This window comes from Equus caballus, chromosome 14, assembly GCF_041296265.1.
Source record: "Equus caballus isolate H_3958 breed thoroughbred chromosome 14, TB-T2T, whole genome shotgun sequence".
Classification (NCBI taxonomy): domain Eukaryota; kingdom Metazoa; phylum Chordata; class Mammalia; order Perissodactyla; family Equidae; genus Equus; species Equus caballus.
Window position 1 is genome coordinate 60,850,823 of NC_091697.1, and position 21,851 is coordinate 60,872,673.

Below are 21,851 nucleotides of genomic sequence, written 5' to 3' on the forward strand. Positions count from 1 at the left end.
TTCAAGAAATATAAAGAGTATTTTTCAAATCACAATTCACACCAAGATACCTTTCAGATCACACTATACATATCAAAAAAAATCAGACCAGATTTTACACATTCAAATACACATTACTTTCTAGAATATGAAAAAAAAAACCATGAAGTTATAAGTAAGTCATACCACTCAGCTCTTTAAAATCTTTCCAGCCTTCTTACTCTCTTACTAAGCTTCTCTTCTGCCATCTGACTCTTGCTTTTCTGGAACCTCATTCTCATACCACTTTCTCCCTGGATGTTTATACTTCAACCACATTGGCCTCCAGTCACTTCCACACACACCTCAGTGCCTTTGCACTGGCTATTTCCTTAAACTGTATATTCAACTCTTCCCAGGTTCATTCTAATGCTTTGCCTCTGGGATCAAATGTCACCTCTTCCCAGAAGCCTTCCTTGGTAAATTTATCTAGAGTGGCCTCTACATTTACTCCTCCTAACATCAGCCTGTTCATCATAATCAGAGTTTGTATCATCTATTTGTTTATTGCCTAATTTCTTTCACGAGACTGTAAATTCCACAAGGACAGAGAACTTATCTGTCCCAGCACCCATCAAAGAATCTGAATCCCAAGAGGTAATGCAATAAATGTTTGTAGAATAAATGAATGAGATCGATTTTTAAAAGCTAATCATTTAGGGAATCTGTTACTCTTGTAAACAATTTTTAGCAGTCTAGAAAGAACAGGAATTTGCATACTGATTTGAGGCTCTCATGCAGGCCATTTTCCTTTTGCTCTCACAGAAGTGCATGCAGGTTTTCTCAAAATAACAATTCAATTGTTCTGAAATACTAGCATTAAAATAAAAAAGAATGAGGATTTTTTTATTTTATGAAAAACAGAGTATTTAATGAGAATGAGATACTAATGTAATAATAACTACGAGAAATATTCTTTATTAAAAAAACGCAGCATTCAGAATAAGGCGTATAATAGGCCACTTCTAGTGACAAACAAAAATTGGGGAGAGGAGAACAGTGTATGTACTAGTTGTCTGACATGCAAGAGGAACTCTGGAAAAAAGAGTGGATAGTTAGGGGGAGGGCCTCTCCAGGCAGATGGAGGGCAGAATTTGGAAGACTTTTCACTGTATGTATTTTTATGCTTTTAGTTTTTGAACCATCTTATAATATTACTGGTTCAATTCACTAAATGCAATTTAAATTTTAAATAATTTAAAAATAAATTACTAATCTTTTTTTTTTTTTGAGGAAGATTAGCCCTGAGCTAACGGCTGCCAATCCTCCTCTTTTTGCTGAGGAAGACTGGCCCTGAGCTAACATCCGTGCCCATCTTCTTCTACTTTATATGTGGGACATCTACCACAGCATGGCTTTTGCCAAGTGGTGCCATGTCCGCACCCATGATCTGAACCGGCAAACCCCAGGCCACGGAGAAGTGGAACATGTGAACTTAACTGCTGCACCACCAGGCCGGCCCCACTAATCTTAATTAATTAAATTTTAAACTAAACTTTTTTATCCTATGACTGTGCTACGATTTTTCTTTTTTAATTTTAAAAAATAACGGCTTCCGGGGCTGGCCCCGTGGCCGAGTGGTTAAGTTCGCGCACTCCGCTGCAGGCGGCCCAGTGTTTCGTTGGTTCGAATCCTGGGCGAGGACATGGCACTGCTCAACAGGCCACGCTGAGGCGGCGTCCCACATGCCACAACTAGAAGGACCCACTACTAAAATATACAACTATGTACTGGGGGGCTTTGGGGAGAAAAAGGAAAAAATAAAATCTTTAAAAAAAAATTAACGGCTTCGCTCATGCATGAAGCTTGCTTAAAAAAAAATGCATTTATGTAGTCTGATAATACTCACAATGGAGAGACACGCCTGGCTGCCTAATCTGGGAAAGTTTTTCAAGTTAAGTGGGCCTCAGTCATCTACTAGCAAGTATTTACAAAGGGCTGCAAAGCCGTGCATGATATGTGGCCCCGTCTCTCACCTCTTTTCCTTTCTGAGCTCACATTTCACTACTCTCTCAGCCCCTTACTCAATTCTAGTTTCTCTTAGCTTCTGGCTGGTTCTTGACCTGCCAAGTACTTTTCCAACGGGCTTGTCCATCTACTGTTTTTTGGCTGGAAAGCTTCTCCTTTAGATATCCGCTTGGCTCAAATATCATCTTCTCAGTGAGACCCACCTACCTCCCTATTTAAAACTGCACACCCACGGTCATGCACCCCTTAGCTCCTCCCCTGCTTATTTACTGTCTTTCCCCTCGGGAAAATAAGGCAGAGACTTTCATCTACTTCTCTTTTTTTTGACTGCTATAACTCCAGCAACTAGAAAAATGCCTGGAGTACTAGATGCTCAGTAAGTAGTTGGTGAATAAACGAATAATGGATGAAACTCAACACATGCAAAATAGAACTCTTTTCTTCTCTGCCCATGCCTCAAACACACCAATCCCCCCAACCTATTCTTGTTCCTTTATTCCCTATTTCTAGGAATATTGCTAACAACCGAGTCTAAAACCCGGGAGTCACCTTAAACTTTCCCCCATTCTACCCCTACATCTAATCATCCACTTCTGTCAATTCTCTATCCTCACTGGCTCTCACTTCCATCTCCTCACCTCCACTTCCACTTTGATTCCTTCATCAAGACTCACCTCCCACGTAGTCTGGAGTGACAGCCTCCTAACTATCTTGTGTCACTATCCCCATGCACAAGAGCCTCCAACCCTTCCTGCCATGCTAGAGGCACTAAGTGGTACACTGATCATGGTGCTCACAAAGGAAAAACTCTTCATAGCTCCCCATTACCTATGGAACTGATTTTTCACTCTGATTGCTTGTTAGAGACACCCAGAGAGATCTTTAACATGTCATTCACAGGCTCCATCATAATTAGATCTCAACCAGTTACATCACCCCCAGTAGTTCTAAGAATCACTGATCGGCAAGGTATACTTGAAACCCTTCAGGATGACATACAAGGCCTTTCAAAAGCAAGTTCTATCAACGGCTTTTGAGCCTCATTTCTCCTGCCTTCACCTACTTAAACCAAACACACTGTTCGCTATCACGCTGTTTTGCCACCTTTGCCTTCCCGTGTGTCACCCTTCACCTGATAACATCCCTATGCATTACTTCTAGTTTGAAGGAAGTATTGCATTTTCCTGTGCTCATCAGGGACTTCTTCTCTTACACTCCTGAGTATCCTTTACTTCCCTCTATTATAGCAGTTGGCTATAGCAGTGAGCATGGAAATATCTGTTGAGAATGACTGGTTGAAATCAAAGTTACCCATTTAAAATAGTTTTTAAATAAGTTATGGCTTCTGCAATCAATCAGATCACTGTGATAACTTTTTTCTTTTGGGCTCCAATTCAGTAAGTCAGTGTTAAATTAATTCAGTCAATGAAAACATTCCACCTATATTTAAAGAACTCTATTGCTATATATTATTCAAATGTAATAAATAAAAACAGCTATGAAACAAACTTTGCATGGATAAACAATATATTTTTTTCTAAGAATGTTTTAAAATCCATCTTGAATTTTTCTAAAGAGAATAAAAAAGAATAATATATGAAACATGAAAATCAGACCATACGAAAACATACAGCTGCGAGCGATGACTTTATATTCATCATCTTTAAATCCAGTGACCAGCTCTTTGGAACAGATGAGTAACAGATGTAGAAAAAAATGCAGAAGTGCTGATTACTTTTCTATGATTTTCCCAAAAGGAAAACGAAACAAAAAGTAACTTTTAAGGAACAGTTTAAGAATGGATTGGGTATTTGAAAACAGAAAATTAATAATTAAAAAAAAGTATACAGTGATCTAAATCCTAGAGTCACATTAGAATCACCTTGGAAGTTTTAAACTACCCACGCTCCAGGGCTCACCTGTAAGAGATTGTGATAAAATGGGTCAGGGTGGATTCCAGCATCAGAAGTTTTTCCAAGTCCCCAGGGGATCCCATTATGCAGTCAGGGTAGAGAGCCACGGAATCGGCACCTTCCGGATGACAGCAAAGCCCATCTTTCAAAAGCAATGGCAATAAACCCTTTCCAATCAATGTTATTTCCCTCCCACGAGGGACAAAAAAGAATATAATCACTGTAAACTGGAAAATATTAATAACAGTTAACAGTTAGACAGGAATTATTACGTGTCAAACATTCTAAGGGCTTCTAATACCTTGAGTTTTTATTCCTCACAATGCCTCTGTAAAAGTGACAAGATTTTATGCCATTCTGCTTCCATAAAAATTGCTAACAGTTGCAGAATGCTTAACCTTGCCAGATATTACTCTGAGTGCTGCTATATACATTGACTCAATCTTCACAACAGTTCTGTGAAGTAAGTACTGTTATATCCATTCTATAGATGAGGAAACTAAGGCACAAAGAAGTTAAATACCTTGTCTAAGGCCATCCAGCTAGTGAATGGCAGAACTGGGTTTTAAAGCCAGTTAGTCTAGCTCCAGACTTAATCAAAAAACAAAATCCTAGTGATCTGTGCTACACAACAGGCACACAATATATTAATATGCAATAAAATTACTGAACATGTCTTTATTTTTCTCCTCTTCAGGAGACAGTAATACAAACAAGAGAGGAAGACACTCACTTAAAACTGAAATAAGAATCATTGGATGCTAGTTTTGAGACACAAACCACTATTGTACCCAACTGGAGATTTCATGAGTTAGAACAAAAAAGAGGAAATGAAAAGGATGATGGAGACTCTCTATCAGACACGAAAGCAAGAGATTGGTTAGAAGCCTGACTCCTTCTATCTGTGAGCTCTATGAGGACAAGGAAGGTCTGTGTATGTTCACTGCTGACAGAAAGTGCTCAATAAATACATTTGAGCAAAAGAAATCAGCTGGCCGCATAAGACGTGCGATGACCGAATTTTAAGGCAGAATATTTTCAATTAAACGCTATGTTTTTTCCTATTTTAAGATACCCATCATGTATACTAAATATCCTTATTTCACATAAAATTTGTTTCTGTATAACAGAACATTAGACTACTAAAATAAATTTTTTATTAAAATGTTAATCTTTCAATATTTTATTTTGCACATGCAAATTTTACATTTATATAATAAATTTAATAAATATAAATATTCACATTTATATAATTATATGATAAATATAATTATTAAATTTATGAAAAATAGACACTTCTAATAATCAGCTCAATAGCTAGGTAGCCACATTGCTAACTCTAGGCCAAGTTGTTACAACTCTCTTGGGCCTGACTCTGCGCTCCTCCGGTGGGGTGGCCATCTGGTCCTTGATCTGGTTTGATTCCTCCCTTTGTAGCTGGTGTCTCTACCCTCCTCTTGATTAGCAAAGCACCATGGATCTACCCTTATCCAATGACACGAGAGCTGCACTCTGGGTTCTCACCAGAGAATATGCATAACTCACACTTCCTGTTGGCCAACGTAATATAAAACATTTGGGTGAGAAGTAGTATCCACAGAGGGCTCTCTGAAGAGTATTCTAAATTTTAAAATAAAATCAAGCAAGGTACCAAACAATGGTGCACTTGACCGTAATTTCCTTGTCTCTGAGTAGAATTCCTCCTGCAGGATTGCCTGTATTACAGCCCTGGTTTATATTGAGGGGATTTTTAAGAAACATCCACATGAATCATGCTATTCTCCTTATCACAGAAGTGGTGCTGAGTATGTGATGCCTCAGGGCCCCAGTCTGTCCAACGGGAAAGCTTTCTCTCAGGTCTCAGTGTCATAAGTTAGGATTCTCTTTTGTGTCAGAAAAATAGGAGCCCAACAACTATTTTTACAATGTTTTTTTTCGCTTCTTTTCCTACATTTTCATTTTCCCTTATTTCTTCACATTTTTATTTTATTGTATTGTATTCTACTTTTATTAATATGTATATTTCTTTAAACCATGTCTTTTGGAGGTACTGGTACTCCATAAATAAACAAATAGTTCTACAATAAAAATGAATTAAACTGAAAGGGATCATGAAAAGTTCAGATACCAGTGACTGTGAAGAATGAGGGACACAGCTTTCCAAATTATAAATGGCAAGTAAAAATTTTAAAATCCCGAAAAATTAAGAAATCTATTTCATTCATTAGTTAGTTCCAAAACAGTGCCTGCTGCATTTTTTTTAAAAAATAGTATTTTGATTCAATTAATTTAGAAACATGTAACATACTTATTGTACTATAAATGTCCAACACCTTTGCAAGACTGGGTAACATTAAATATACGCCATGACTCAAACTGATTTACATGTGGATAACTCTTAACTAGCGTGCTCTTCGATAGTTAGGACGGTAAATGAAGAGAACATTAGAATTCTGAGGAACTAAAACTCCTCAATTTTTCAGTTTACTTAGGTCTTCCCATTGTTTAATAATATCAAATAGTGACTCATATGACTCAAGACACTGATTTTTTAATTTTAATGAAGTTTCTATTTAGCTCAAACACCTTATTAAAAGTTCTATCTTTGTGTAGAAAGTCACATGTTACAATCAAAGTAAAATGCAGTACAGTTATATGATAGAATACATTTCTTTGTATGTTGAGCACTGATTGACTAATTAGAAGAGGGATTGAAATAAATGTTTCTCAAAACATAGCTCTTTGGAGACCAAGACAAAGAAAGCGGAAGTATAAAATTGACCTGGAATTTTTTCCGAAAATTAGAATACTTATGATCCATTAAAGAGGAAGAGTATTCAAAGTTTTTAAACTAACATGAGTACTTATGTTACCATGGAGCTTACTTCAAACTGTGTGGTGGCATCTTCCAAACTTAACAGTTTTTATAACCGTTGGAAATCATCTTCTTGGAAAGTACACACTGTCACAATTCAGGTGATAAGGCATCAGTTAACAATGAATATGAATGAGCTAAGACTATCAAAATATGAAAAAAAATACTGTTTTGCCTTCAACTCGGAATGCAATTTTATTTCGTGCAATGAAGAAAACAGTGTCGCAGAAAAGGAACTTCCTAAAATCCATGCCTGATGATTCCATCTGACAAGTGGAACGGGGGTGGGAAGGGTAGGTGTGAGAAGCTGACTCCTTCTAGTGAAGTTAAAAACTAAATTGTGACTAAATCAGAAACAAGAAACAATTTTTGAGACTGAATTTTAGATAAAAATCTCAGACTTACACTATTCCATAGATATTAATATATTTTGGGGGCAGAAACCATGTTCATGATACAGTAAAATTAGCATTACAGAAGATGGAAGCCCATAAGAAATAGGAAGAAGCTAAGAAGGGTGTGCGACAGCCCCTGTTAGAACGGACCAGATATTTTAGCCTTAATGGGTATGTTATGAAGAACTTATATGTATGGAGTCACTCTCTGGTATTACAAGCCCGGGGAAACACTTCCAGGATATATCCTTTTGTGAAATAATAGAATTTTCTAGGGTGTTTACACCCTTAGGGGGCCAAGATTAGACATAAGACATTCTGGCATGAAATTAATTCTTTAAAGAATCTAATAAAAATCTGTTTAGTCATAAGAAACGGTTTTTTAAACCCATAGAGAAATATTTTTATCAACATAGAGCTATGTTTTATTTGAAACAATATTTAATTGAATGAAATAAGGATAGATATTCTTTGGCTCCATTTCACTGCAAACATTAAAAAGATAAATACAAACTATTCTGAAAATGACTCTAGATGAAATGTAAAACTCCCTCACAGGGAGAAGAAGGATCATTGAAATTAAAATTATTTTAATGTTTGAATGTAAGTGATCTTACTAAAACAAAAACCAAAAGAACAGAACTTCCAATTCTGCTAAGACAGGCTAAAAATAAATAGTACAAATATATTTTTTTAACAGTGAGGACTTTCTGGCTGTTTACTAAAAACGTGCCTGTAACAAAGAAAGTGTAACTATATTGTATTACATGATATAAAATTCTAACAGCCAAGTTTGAAAAAAATTAATTCGTCTGTAAATTAACGAACGTATTTAAATACAGATCTCATTCTCACTGGAAAAGTACTTCATTTTCTAGAGAATATTTTAATGAAATTTGTACACATGGATTATCTGGTTCAAAATATCAAGAGTCTCCTGGCTACCTGGGCCAGGTAGTTAAAATAAACGTGCAAAGGGAACCTGCTGTACAATAATAGGATACGAAGGGGACTGAAGGCTGCCTGCCTTTGCTAAAGGCACCGAAAAACAAAAACAAAAACCCTCAAAACACTCGTGTGCCAAACAATGTTTAAGAGCCATATGTAGCCTCCCAAGCTGCCAGATGGCAGCTCAGATAACTAGAAACACAGTAGCCAAGATACATCTCAACCAAAGATGTGAACTTAGCCAACAGTAGATGCCAATAAATTCTACCACTCACAGAGTGACTAGAATTGAATAATTTTTCACAAACATGCTTCAATTAGTAATCTTTACTTATCCAATTCGAGCTATAAATGATACAACAGCAGCCCATGAAGTCTGTTGATTATTAACAACTGCCATATGTCCTTGAAAACTAGATGATTCTACCTCCAGGTGGGGAAGGGAGAAGCTCAACCCTGACTCTCCAGTGGTCTCAGGCACCCAGAGAACCAGTCTACCTGAGGCTCACCAGCAGCCAAAGGCCTCTTTATTTGCAAGTGGTCAAGCCATTCCTGGGCCCTAAGTGTGAACACCTTGCGATCTCTTGGAATATCAGGGTTGGCCTGCACGTTAATTTACTGAGAACCTGAGGAAAAGTAGTGCATAGCAAAATGCCTTTGTCATTTATTTTACTTATCATTAAAGACAGAAGGAAAGAAGAAAAAGTGGGTGGAGATGACAGGAAACAGAGCAAGAGGCCAACAGGCAAGATATATTTTCCCAGACCACCAGGATCTTATCGTGAGAAAGAACTGAAGCTATACATCATTTCCTGAAAAACCCGAGGACCCTCAGGAGGAGGGGCCAGCTGCCTTGAGAGACAAGTTTCTGGGTGGCCATGCGAGTTGACTGCAGAATGGGATACTGCTGACTTCCTTTCCTACTGAAAATTCCAGAGAAACTCAGAAAAAAGGGGCTATTTTTCTGGCAACTAATCTAGAAATCTACAGTAATTTTTAAATGCAGATACAGTCTGATCTGTTTGGGATTCCTTATTATGGATATTAAATAACCACTTGTTAAATAATATTTTCCACAATGTCTTCTTAAGATCAGTCATCTAATACGATGTTCAAAGACTGAAGCAAATATTTGCAATGCGTCTTTTAAACAGTCTGCCATGTTTTATGAAGTTTTACTGATATTGGATCCCTCATACTTCTAAAATACTGAAACATATTGGTTTCTTGTTCTTTGCCAAAAAAGCAAACTTGGATTCTTTAACTGAAAAGAATTTGATTTATTTTAGTTTGACTCTTTCGATATAAATGAATCACTCACTACTAATAATTATTAAATGAATAAAATCGAATCCATAATATATATAATATAGTACATAATCTATTCAGCATTATGACAATAATAGCTAACATCTATTGACAATTTACTATGTGCCAGATACTATATTAAGGACTCTACATGGATCATTTCACCATTTCACTTTTTCGTCTCCAAAATCTATGAGGTAGACACTGTTACAAACTCCACATTTGGCTGAATCAAACAAGGCTCAGAGAAGTAACTCACAAAAGGCAATGAAACTTATAAGTGGTAGAGCAGTGACTCAAATCCAAGTTCAAGTTTATTCTTTCTCTCTAGCTCTCTCTCAGTATTATGCTTAACTGTATATACAACACAGAGAAAGTAGACTTCAACTGAGCAGCAAAGAAAAATACTAGAAGATTCCCAGGTTGTATTAAAAATATAATTTACATTCAAGAAAAGCTACACAATCTATGTATTTTAGTATTTTTGTTCAATTCTCTTCCTACAAGATCTGCAAGCCTGCTAATTATTTTTGAAAGATAACATTCCACCATGAATGTTTCATCTATTCAAATTCAATAATTGTGAACATATTTCCATAACAGCACTCTTAATTCTGTAAGAACTTTTAGTAGGAAGAAAAGCTAAACAAAACCCTGAAATCCATGAAAGGTACAGATAACAGAAATTCAAAATTTTAAGAGAATTCTTTCACAGACAGTTCTTTTAAAAAAAATATGGAAACAAAATTACTGGTCAATATCATAGCATGCACACACGACCACATAAGAAATTTCACCTTTACTGTGGATGCCAACCCAGAGTGGAACAGGTTAATTTTTCCATAAATGTGAATAGTAGCTTAGATGGACATCATTTCAACTAACCTAAAATCCAAACTTGAAAGTCCTAGCTTGGCTATGCCCCAAGTGACCCACTCAAGTGTCTCGTGAAACATAGAACACACTCTAATATTAAAATGCTTAGATATAATTTAACTGTATATTTATCTTTACTAAATTGATTAACAGATGCTGTTTAATATACTCCTTGGTAATAAAATTTTCCACCATTCCTTTAAATAAGACTTTGAGACTTTGTATTAGGATTACATCCATGCCTCCTTGGAAATATTGTTCAAATAGCTCCTTGAAAGACTGAAACTCCAAAACAAAGTAAATTCTATATAATTGCTTAGCAAAGCATACAGTCCACATTCTGAAACAGTATTCCTTTAGAAAATAATATTTTCAATTGCTAGCAAAAAATGTAGAAATGATCTTTTTCATATAGATTCTAATGTCAGCGATGGACAAGTGTCAGTCTGAAACTCAAATGCATTGGGAAAAGTTAATGGAAATATGGTGTTTGTGAAGTTTCATCCCTAAGACTTGCAGTCCCTTTTTTGTCTCTTCTTTTACATCAGTTAATGAAAAGATCTAAGATTCCACTTACTCTAACAGAGGGTGCACATGTATCAGAACTCCTCTTCCCTTTAATCAGAACAAATGCCTATATTACAAATAAAATATTAAACCAATTCTTGAGCATGTAGGTCACCGGAGCATATTTTGCTTTACTCTTGGAACATGAATGGGTGGACTACTATGTGAGAACTGTACCTTCACAGCAGAATCAATGAAAACCTGAAAGGAGGGACATTTAAATAAAAGGGTTGTTAAAACTTTATATGTGATGCTAAGGCAATAAGGTATCAAATAAAACAAAATAATTTCCCATTTTATTTTTAAATATGGATGATATTTTTATTCATCCACACCAGGTATATATCTACAAAAATAGTCTTCCTGTAAACAAAATGGACTGAATGTGTTTTCTACATTGAATATTTACTTTTTGCCTTCCAGTTATTTTTACATTAAATGGAGAAAGAAAAGTCTTTTTCACTGAGTTTATTCTAAATTACTTATTTATAAATTATAACGTTCTTGCATAAATTTTTATTCTAAAGGGTAATCATAAGACTTTTTAGTTTTATAAAGCTAAAAACTTTTTAAATTACTATTTTTATTATCAAAAGGAATGAGGTATGTAATAATTTTAAGTTTGCATAGTACATATTCCAAATAACTAGTTATCAATAATTTTTACTCTGTAATAAATATAAGGAATATTTCCCCAACGTATAAATATCACAAAGTATAAAAAAGAAAGAAAATTAACTAAAGTGAGATTACACTTTTAAAAGAAAAATGAATAGGACTGTGTAGTCTTGAGGTATAATGATTTCACAGTGAACATGTTTTCATAAAATGTTTCTTCTATACTAAGAGACATAGAAAATTTGAAAAGATAAGTAAATGAGTTGTTATAATTTACAAATGTATGCACTGGGTAGCTAAAATATATTAAACTCCAACCACCTGAAAACCCAACTATACTGAAAACTGCAATACACTAGTATTTAAATGTTAAGCCAATTTTTACTATCTTTCAGGAAATTATTTTAAATAAAACAGTATTTCATTTCAAAACAAATTTCTGAAGGAAAAAGATCCCAGAGTATTTCATAAAACTAATTACTGCAATAAAACAACAGTTCATAACTCAGATTATTTAAATAATGGTGGCTGTTCAGAAAATGGAATAAGGGCAGACAGAAATCAATTTTAGGGAACCAGTCATAATATTAAGCAGTTACTTGACATCTTCAGAACTCCTTCTGTTTTTCCAGATAATTCATTCCTTTTAAAATTTTGTGAATAAATCTATCATAAGTGAGTTAACTTTTCCTAAGCTTTTAAAAAATACTTGTTAAATTTCCACATGACAATCTTCCAAGAAACTCCAGATTTTAACTATTTAAAAACGAAGAGAAGTAATTAGATACCTACCTCAAACAATCACCACCAACAACAAAGTACCAAATGCTAAAAGCTACAACCCAAGAGAATAAAATTAGTCCTCTTGTTAGCGACAGGAAATGGCTATGCATGTATATAAACACCAATAAAACAAATAAAGGGGAAATAGCATCTTCCAGAGATATGACCATATAAATACGCAGCTGCTTAAAGAGCCAAGCTAACAAGAAAGCCTCAGACAGGCCTTAGATCTAATAAGAACTGTATCTCCCATAATCACCCTTGTGTCCATTACCGGCTGCTGCTATCATTTTCAAGCAAATACAAAGATAAAGAGAGAAAAAATAGAATCCCTGCCTCAGACTGTAAAATGGCATGCACCTGTAATACGTGAACACTTGGATCACAGCTCGTCTTACCTCATAAGACCAGACACACTGAGTCCCACCAAAACGTCGAACACACCTTCCTACTTCCACGTCCTCGTGAGTTGTGTACATTTCTCTGAGGCATTCACCTATATGTGGCACCATCCTCCTGAGAACCTCTCGACTGAAGATCATGCCAGGTCCTCCCATACAGAAGTTCTCCCCAGGCTCCAGCCCCAGCTTTCCGAGTTCTTCAATATTCCCCAGGCCAGTCTGGCCCAGGTAGAGAGGCTTGCTGCTATTCAGTGATCTAAGAAACTCTTCTAACTTATCACCTACAAAGAGAGAGGCAACAATCACTCCTTTTCCTAATTCATGATCATTTGTAGTACACAAAATAAGTAATACAAAGTAAGGGACATAAATTCCCCATAAGTCTTATAATATTGAAAACAAGAAAAACTGCTCTGAATATTCTATTATTTTTTTTAAATACTAACTTATAGCTATTAATCAAGCCATAATAAAATTTTATCAAATTTCTAGTCAAGGTCACTGGAAAACTTTAATAAGTGTAATAATCATCAGTTTTTTGGTAAAAGGTGAAATGGTAAGGAGACTAAAGACAGGTTTCTTAGCACGTTTGAAGTAATGATAAAATTCCTAGAGATATAATATTAAATATTGATATTTTGTATTGATTTGGCAGACTGTTGATATCCAATAATTACTTTTTCCTGATAATTGATTTAGTTTAGTGTTTTGTCCTTAACTGAAGTTCAGTCATATACAACCCAAAAGTTTCATAATACATATATATAAGAGAAAGAGAGAGAATCAAATTTCTCTTGAAATTTAACTGTGGAACTCTGGAAAGCACTTTTTTAGACAAAATAAACATTTGTTAAAAATTAAATAATATAATTCGTTTACTTATAGTTTGTAAGTTTATCAGGAAAAACAATTTAAAAATAAAACTCCGTAGCTAAAACAGTTCAAAAGCATTTGGTATTCTACAAAGCGATACACTGGAATAAGTAGTCACCTTCTCTACATTCCCAGCCAGCATCTTTACTATTATTTTTGATGAGCATGGCATCTGCAGTCATTTTCCTGATCCCATGCCATGCCCCCTTGGAGCTCAATGAGTTTCAGCTATTATTGGGTTTTTAATACAAAATGCATTTCATTCTGAATAGAAATGGAAAGAGTATGGCATTTCAATGTTCTGAAGGACAATGTCAAAGCATTAAAAGAAATGACAAAAGTAGATGCTATTAACGCATTTTGGAAAATTCTCTGCACAGTGTGTCAAACTTCTGCCAGGAAACCTTTGTGATTTTATTGAGACACAGAAGACAAGGGGACTACAAGATAGTGGATCTATCACTTATAGATATCTATCTTACATCTATCTAAAAGATAGTGCATTCATCAGAAATGCAATCATTTCTTTATTTTTGTATTTAATTATTTATTTTTGTATCTAATTATCAATATTTCCTATGCCAACCAGCTCTAAGGTGATTTCACTCCTCCCAACCCCAAACCAAGAAATCTTTAGTCATTATCTTTACACTCCTTGTGCCAAAACAGCATAGATACTTTGGGTTTATTTTTTCTGTTTGTTTTTCCTTGAGTCATGTGAAAGATACTACGTGGATCAGGAGAAAGCAATGAGGCTAGAAGTAGAGAGGCATAAACTAAGGAAGGGCTGCCCCCCTTTGACCAAGAAACTAGGAAATGTGAGAGCACAGGAAGACCTTGTTCAATACAATCCTGCTACTTCCCTTGTGTCCCTCTCCATCTCCGAAATGGGCTGGACTGGAAAGACATACTTCTGCTCTAAGGAAAGCCTCTCTGCTGAATTGAGAAATCTCTGGCCAGAGCCACGCATACTCAAGGTGAAGGACCGCGCCTCTTTTAAAATTGACAGGGAAGTTTTCTCTTGCTGTGGCTGCGCGTGGTTGTGGGAAAGACTTTCAGCCTCTGCTTATCGCTGCAGCCACCAAGACGGACTGGAAAGGATCCATGCTAGTGGCGCTAGTATAGCTTGGAGCTACTAGGGTCTGCATAATTCGAGGGCGTTGTCCCCTTCTTTCCCACCACCAGCTCCTGTCAATACACCCAAGCCCTCCGGGTTTTACTGAGGTGAGGTGGGGGTGGGGACGGCTTGGTGCTGCACCATAGTGGCTGGAAGGAGCTGCGCGCTGGAGCGGTGGGAGTGCTCAAGGACTCCCAGTGCGTGGCGGGTCGTGCGAAAGGGAAGGAAACGCACAGGGAAGGGTCCAGGACAGCAAAGATGATTCTTCGACCTCACCTGTTCCAACACTGCGCTAGATCCAGTTAAAACCAAGGGTAGGGGATTAAAGCGAGAACATCGGTCTCCAAGCTGGCTCTCGTCTTCCCTTCCTTCACAGAGGACACGCCCCTCTGGACCGATTTGGGAAACTGCCACCACTGGGCGCTTTCAGAGCAGGGCAAGGTGGGAACAGCCTTGTTTAACCCTAAAGTCCCTTTCCTCATCTCTCGCACATGGTAAACAGTAGGGGCAAGCGCTGGGCGGAAACGAGAACATCCAGAGTGAGGAAGGCGAATAAACCCGGGCAGGTGTGAGGAGGGTCCAGACCGCAGGAGAGGAGGAGGAGCGGACTAGGAATGGTGGGCGGATGCAAGGGGTGGGGACCGCGGGCTGGGGGCTGCCGGAGCCCGGAGCACGTGCTGGCAGAGAAGCAGAAAGGGGCTGGGCAGGGATTGGGGCTGGCTGCAGAGAAAGGAGTTGGGGAGGCGGGCAGGCGGGACAGCCGGCGCTGGGAGGTCACCTTTGATGTAGACATCGTCGTCGGCGCGCATGAACCACTCATACTTGTCCAGGTAGTGGTCGTGCATGTACTTGATCATCATGAAGGACTTTTTCTGGGGAGGGTAGGAGTCGTCCACTCCTGGCAGCGCGATGACAGGCAAGGGTGGCAGAGGCTGGCCAAGCCCGGCGTTGGGGGACTGCTGGCTGGAAAAGAACTCCACACGGCCAGGGATGAAGCGCGCCCAGGTTCGCTGCACCGCCAGCGCGCGGCTGCCCAGGTACTTCTGCGCGGTCATCACCCCCACGTACAGGAAATCTCGGGGTCGAGAGCTCTGGGCAGCGGCGCCCCCGTCCCCGCTGCCGTTGTGGCTACTCCCGGGCCGGCCGCCTCTCCGCTGCCCAGCCGCGCCCCCGTCCTCCTCCTCGGGTTCCCCCTCGGCCACGGGGGCGCCGGGGAGCCCCGTCGCGCCTTCGGGCTCGCGTCCTCGCCGCCGCTGCTGCAGCGGAGGTGGCTGCTGCCAGGGGCTGCTCCGAAAACTGGTTTCCCCAGGCGCTGCCTCTGGCAGCTGGGGCCCCTGGAGCTCCAGGCGCGCAGGGGGCGGCGACTGCTCCGGTCGGGGTTGGGGCTGGGGGAGCGGCTGCTGAGCGCCGGGGCCAGCTGCCGAGCGGCCGTAGTAGGAGCAGAGGCTCGAGCCGCGTCTCTTCCTCTCGCTCAGCTCCGCCACTCTGGGGGCGATGAGCCAGGACGCGGCGGTGAAGCCCAGCACCAGCCCCAACGCCACGCTCATCCACGGGCGGCGGGAGCGCACGGCCATCGCGGCTGTCCCCGGCGCGGACGCTAGCTGAGCGGCTGCGGCGCCGCGCGCGGGTCTCCCGGCTCCCACCCGCCCCTCCTCCGCCTCTGCGCCCCCAGCCCCGGCCGCTGCCTGCCGCCGAGGCGCCGACGCCGGCTCGGGGTGGGAGCTTTCGGGGCGCCTAGCCCGCCGCGGGTTGCCGCTGCCCGCGCCGCTCTGGGTCTGGGCTCTGAGTGAGGGTCGGGAGAGAAACTTCTCCCGGCGGCGGCGGCGGCGGCGGTGGCAGCGAGAGGAGCTGCAGGAGGAGGAGGAGGTGGAGCGGCGGCGGCGGCAACGCGTCCGCTCCTAGGCTGCCACCCTGTCACTGGCGCGCCTAGTCCCTCCCTCCTCCCCGAGCCCCCGCCCTCGCTCCCCGCCTCCCGCTCCCCCCGCCGCCGGGCTCGGACCGGGCCGGAGGAGGAGCCACGAGCACCCCCGCTGCCAGCCCTGGCGAAGCGCGGGCCGCGGTATCTCCCCGTCCCCCGCCCTTGGACAGCCCCGTCCGCGCCTGGTCCAGAGCCGGCCTCCTCTCCGGAAGGAAACGATCCCAGTCGGGCCGCCTCCGCCTTCCAGCGCCGACGCCCCCTCGGCCCTCCTCCCCCGGCCCTTGCTCTCCGTCCCATTTCCCGTCCTGTCCCGCCCCGCGTCCGGGGGCTCCACTGCCCTCCTCCCGGCGCGTCGGCTCCACTGACCTCATCGGCGGAGCGCGGGTCCCCGAGCCCCCGGCGAGCGCCAGCATCTCCCTACCCGCTCGCTTCCCCCGGCCCACCGCCCGTGACGTCCCGGCGTGACCCTTCCCCAGGCTGCCCCGCCCAGGTCCGCCGGGGCTCCACTCTTCGGGTTTCGGTAATTTTCGCAGTTCTTTCACGGCTGCTGCTCCCCATCTTCTCTCTCCACTCCTTGTCCCGCTCACTACTCGGGAAACCATGTGTCCCATCCTAGCACCTCTCCTCCCAGCCTTACCGACTCCCCACTCCCTACCTGCATCCTTCACCACCTCTCCCCAGCCAGTCGTACACAGAAGCACCAGAGTCACTCGGCGTCTCTCCTAAGAAAATCTCCGGAGAGACTGTAAATACCCGCCCCGAAAGTCTGAGGAGATCATGGTGAGTGGGGGCTCAATACCCAAAGAACATAAAAATTCTATGTTCCCCACCTGTTGAGTTAGAAATGTGGGGCTGCCTAGTGGTCCTCTCCTCAGCTTTCCTACTGGTTTCTTGTCTAGAACTGAGAACCAGGAACTATTTTCAGTCTTGGTAGAACTGGCAAATGATGGAGAGATGTAAACAAATTATAGGGGCAATACCTGGAACATTCAAACTAAGAAAATTCTTGCTCTCCCAAATAAATGAACTTAATCAGAAAATAAAATAGAAAATACAATTTGTCTTGTCTATAAACCATTTTGTTTTCTATGGCAATGACAGGAAATGTTTTACCGCTTCAATTAGGGAGGGAAAATCTCCAGCAACAGAATCTCAAAAAAAGTTAAACAGTATTAGCGAAAATCACTCAAAGTCACATTAGAACAAATTACCTGAAGATATGTGACATTTTAAAACTTTCTGTGTAGAAGTTGTGAATCTAACTATATCTGAGGCGTATTTGGCATCCCAAATCCTTTCTTCTTCAAATTTCAGTCTTCTGTTTTGTACATCAAACGCAAAAGGATGGCATTGGATGGCATTAGACCTAGGGCTCCATCCAACAAGGAGCTGGCAGCGGCCCTGGAACAGCAGGCCTGCCCGGAGCCGGTAGAGGAGTGGTTCTTTCCACACCAGTTACTGGCTGTGCATGAGCACATCTGACTAAATGTTTCATCTGCTGGACAGTGAAGCTCCTTTTCCATGTCTAGGTCTTGCCCAGAAACACTTGGGGATACAGATTATTGGACTCTTTCTCTAAGTTTAATTTTAGTTAGAATACAAAACTAATCAAACAAACAGGTCCCTCCTGATTGAAAAATATATCTTCCTAGGGACATTTTAAACTTTTGAGAATAGTGCTGTTCAATAGAACTGTCCCTATAATGGGAATTTTCTTTATCTGTGCTGTGTATGAGGCAGCCAGCAGTCATGTATGATTACTGAGCATTTGGAATGTAGCTAGAGTGATTGAGGAAATGAATTTTCAATTTGAATTAATTTTGATTTAAATAGCCCCCAGTGACTGGGGCTGCCACGTTGGGCAGCACATTTTCTGAGGAAATCTGTATCCTATGGCCCCATTACCTATGATCAGTTGTGAAGAACAAGTAGTCCACCTCCACGCCAGCATGCTCTCTCCACAATATCCAGCCAGGCTTCGTTCCAGTGAGCGCCATCCGTGTAGTTGATCTACAAAGTGATTAATTCTCGCTGAGCACAAATAACCTGCTCACCAACTGTTACAATATTTTGGGATAAAGTAACATTAAGTTAATGAATGTTTTTAATCAATGTGATTAATTAATTTGGTTAATCATTAAATAAGCTTTATTTAACAAATGTATATTAGAGATTAACCATTACAGAGGGTGGAAGGCTCTGGGCATGGAAATGTCAACAAGATATTCACTGCCACCTATCATGAAGTGTATAGTGCAGTGGGGAAGACAGACATTAAACACCACACTACAAAATGAATTACAGTGGTGACAAATGACATGAAGGGAAAATGTAGAGTACTCAGAGTATTTAGAAGAGCATCTAATTTAGTCTGGGAGTGAGGGAAGGCACTTGGAGACGTTGAAATAAAATGAAAAGTTGAAATGATGTTCCATACTGGCTAAGTGACCTTGGGAAAGTTATTTAAATTATCAGAGCTGTAGATTTCCCACGTGTCAATGCGTTTCTGTGAGGATTTATTAAGATATTATATGTAAGTGCTTAGCACAGTGTCTAGTGCATTGTAGGGGCTCAAGAAGCGTTAGCTTTTCTCATTTTCCAATCCTTCCTTCATGGCAAAATCTCCTCGATACCATCTTACTTATTTTTTATGATAGTTCATCTTTTCATTTATTTGACAAATATTTATTTAGTACCTACCATAAGCCAAGCACTATTCTAGAGAAAAAGCAGTAAACAAAACAGACAAAGCCCTTGACTTCATGGGGCTTATATTCTACTAAGGAGAGATGACACATACACACACACACACACACACACACACACACGTGTGTATATATATATATACATATAAGTAAGTACATTTAATATGCTGAGTGATAAGTGTTTTGAATAAACAGAGAAAGATAGTGAGTGTATACATGTGTTGGGTGAGGCCATTTTAAATTGATTGGTCAGAGAAGTTGTTTCTGGTAATTTTAGTAGAGATCAGAAGAAAGTGAGGAAACTAACCATGAGGATATCTGAGGGAAGACTTTCCAGGAAGAGGGAACAGGCAACACAAAGGCTTGAGATAGACATGGTATATTGAGGAAAGAGCACCAATGTGGGTTGGAAATGGGAGCGAGCTGGTGACTTGCTGATCATTTAGGCCAGTGCTGTCCAATAGAATAAGAATGTGAGCCATAAATGCAAGACATGTAATTTAAATTTTTCCTTGTAGCCACATTTTTTTAAAAAGGTGGAATTCATTTTAATAATACATTTTATTCAACTCAATATATCTAAAATATGATTCCAACAGGTAATCAATGTGAAATTATTCCTGAGAAAATTTACATTCGTTATATCAGTACTAAGTTCTCCAAATCCATTGTGTATTTTACATTTAATGGCACATCTTAATTCATACCAGCCACATTTCAGATGTCCAATAGACACAAGTAGCTAGTGTCTACCATATTGGACAGTGAGTATTTTGAACCTTGAAGACATTTGTAACGACTCTGGCTTTAATTCTGAGCAACAATGCAGGTGTGGAGTAGAGTGGTGATGTGGTTTTTATTTATGTTTTACAAAGACCACTTTAGCTCCTACTGGAAGAAAAAGCTAGGGAGACGCAAGGGTAGAATCAGGTAGAGTCTTTAAAACGTTTTTGAAGTGACCCCATCACTTTGGAACAGAATAAAAAGACAAACATCTTTTTCTTCTTCTTCCCACACAATGTCTGCACCTCCGCCTCATTTGTAATAAGTAGAAATATTGGGAAAGATTTTTATATGAATTTAATTTCATACTCCTTAAGATTCCTCTAGCTATTTATTTGGTATTTCCCAAAGTCAGTGAAGTAATTTTCTCGTAGTCACTTTAATTTTGAAGGTACATGAGTTTTAGTGTAGATACTTTTCTGGGAAATCTCTACCAACGACTAAGTTTTTTTATTAAAACAAAGAATAAAATAATATGTTCTAGGAAGATTTTACCAAAAAAATTTTATTTGGGTAAGAAGAATGCTAAGGGACAAATTTGTATGAAAACTCTTTATCATTGAAGAAAAGTAAACATAAATGCATACGAAAATATAGCCAGATCTGTATACCATATTGGAAGAGAGAATACAGAAGTGTATGTAATTCTAGTATTGCTGGCTGAAGATGTCTGATAGGATCGCTGTTCTTATTTAAACAAGAATGTTTCAATAGGTATACTTGTGAATCACCTGATAAAATTCCTATGAAGCCCCTCAGTAGTAGAAATTGAGAAAAACAGTAAGAAAAAAAGCTGCTTAAATTAAAGTCGTTTCCAGAAAAAAAGTGCAAAACCGATTCCTTGTCCTCTCTAAATCTGTTAACAGTTTCCAGCATGTCCATATTTGACTGTTGTAACAGATGAGTCATTTCCCACCTGTCTGAGCTGAAGTACTAGAACATAAGGAATCATCTGGATTCACAGTGAAGCAGAGCTCTCATAGGGGGTGTGTCCCTGGCTTTGGAATGACATTCATGTCAACCACCTCAAAAACAAGTCTGACCCAATTAGAGACAGCCATTCAGCAGACTGCTCTGAAGATACTACATTGATGTTTGAACTGATTGGAAAGAATTAGCAATCACTTTAAAATCAGAGAAAAAGGTACAAATGAGTTTAAAAGGGAGGATATCATGGTTTGATCAGTTATGAAAGTTAAAGGTAAGTATTTAAATATATGGTTCAGCATATGCTTCTGTCACAAGGTATAAGCAAGCTTAGGCTAGTCCTGACACTTTGATTTAGTATTTTACTGTGATATTTAGAATGTTATCGTTTTTTCTTGACAGATCAAGTCTGGGTTGATTTCATTTGTGTGAAGCAACTGTGGCATCTAGTGGTTAATAATCATAATGCCCTTCGGTTTGTTCCTAAGGGATAGATTGTGTTATAAAATATTTTTGACTCTGCCAAGGAAGATTATAATCATACAGACTCAAGAAGGTAACCATTTATTTATATCTTTATTTCCTCAGAAATCAACACATGAGGGGATGGTAGAAGTTCATATACTGAAATATGAAAAGGTAATTATTTAGAGCATGTTATAACACTATAAGTTTTAGAGCCTAATACTAATGTGCATTTAGTTACTCAACATGAAAATGTTGTAGTTACATTTTTTTACACTGACTGGATATTTGATGCTACTAGGGAATTATTAATTCCCTTTTTAGGTATGATAATGGTATTGTGACTATGTTTCGAAAAAGTTTTTGTTTTTCATAAACAAATACTGAAATGTT

The 21,851-nt window shown here is 39.7% G+C and overlaps 1 protein-coding gene across 1 annotated transcript in view; it reads right to left on the reverse strand.

Annotated features, from left to right (window-relative positions):
- The window catches only part of CHSY3 (chondroitin sulfate synthase 3), a 244,787-nt gene extending 228,200 nt beyond the window's left edge, over positions 1 to 16,587 (reverse strand). Inside the window, exons 1-2 of the mRNA XM_014730389.3 lie at positions 15,439 to 16,587; positions 12,668 to 12,951 (exon numbers count right to left, since the gene is read on the reverse strand). Coding sequence (XP_014585875.2) covers positions 12,668 to 12,951; positions 15,439 to 16,234 — 1,080 coding nt within the window. The 5' untranslated portion in view covers positions 16,235 to 16,587. The remainder of the gene's footprint in view (positions 1 to 12,667; positions 12,952 to 15,438) is intronic.
- Between the last annotated feature and the right edge of the window lie 5,264 nt (positions 16,588 to 21,851).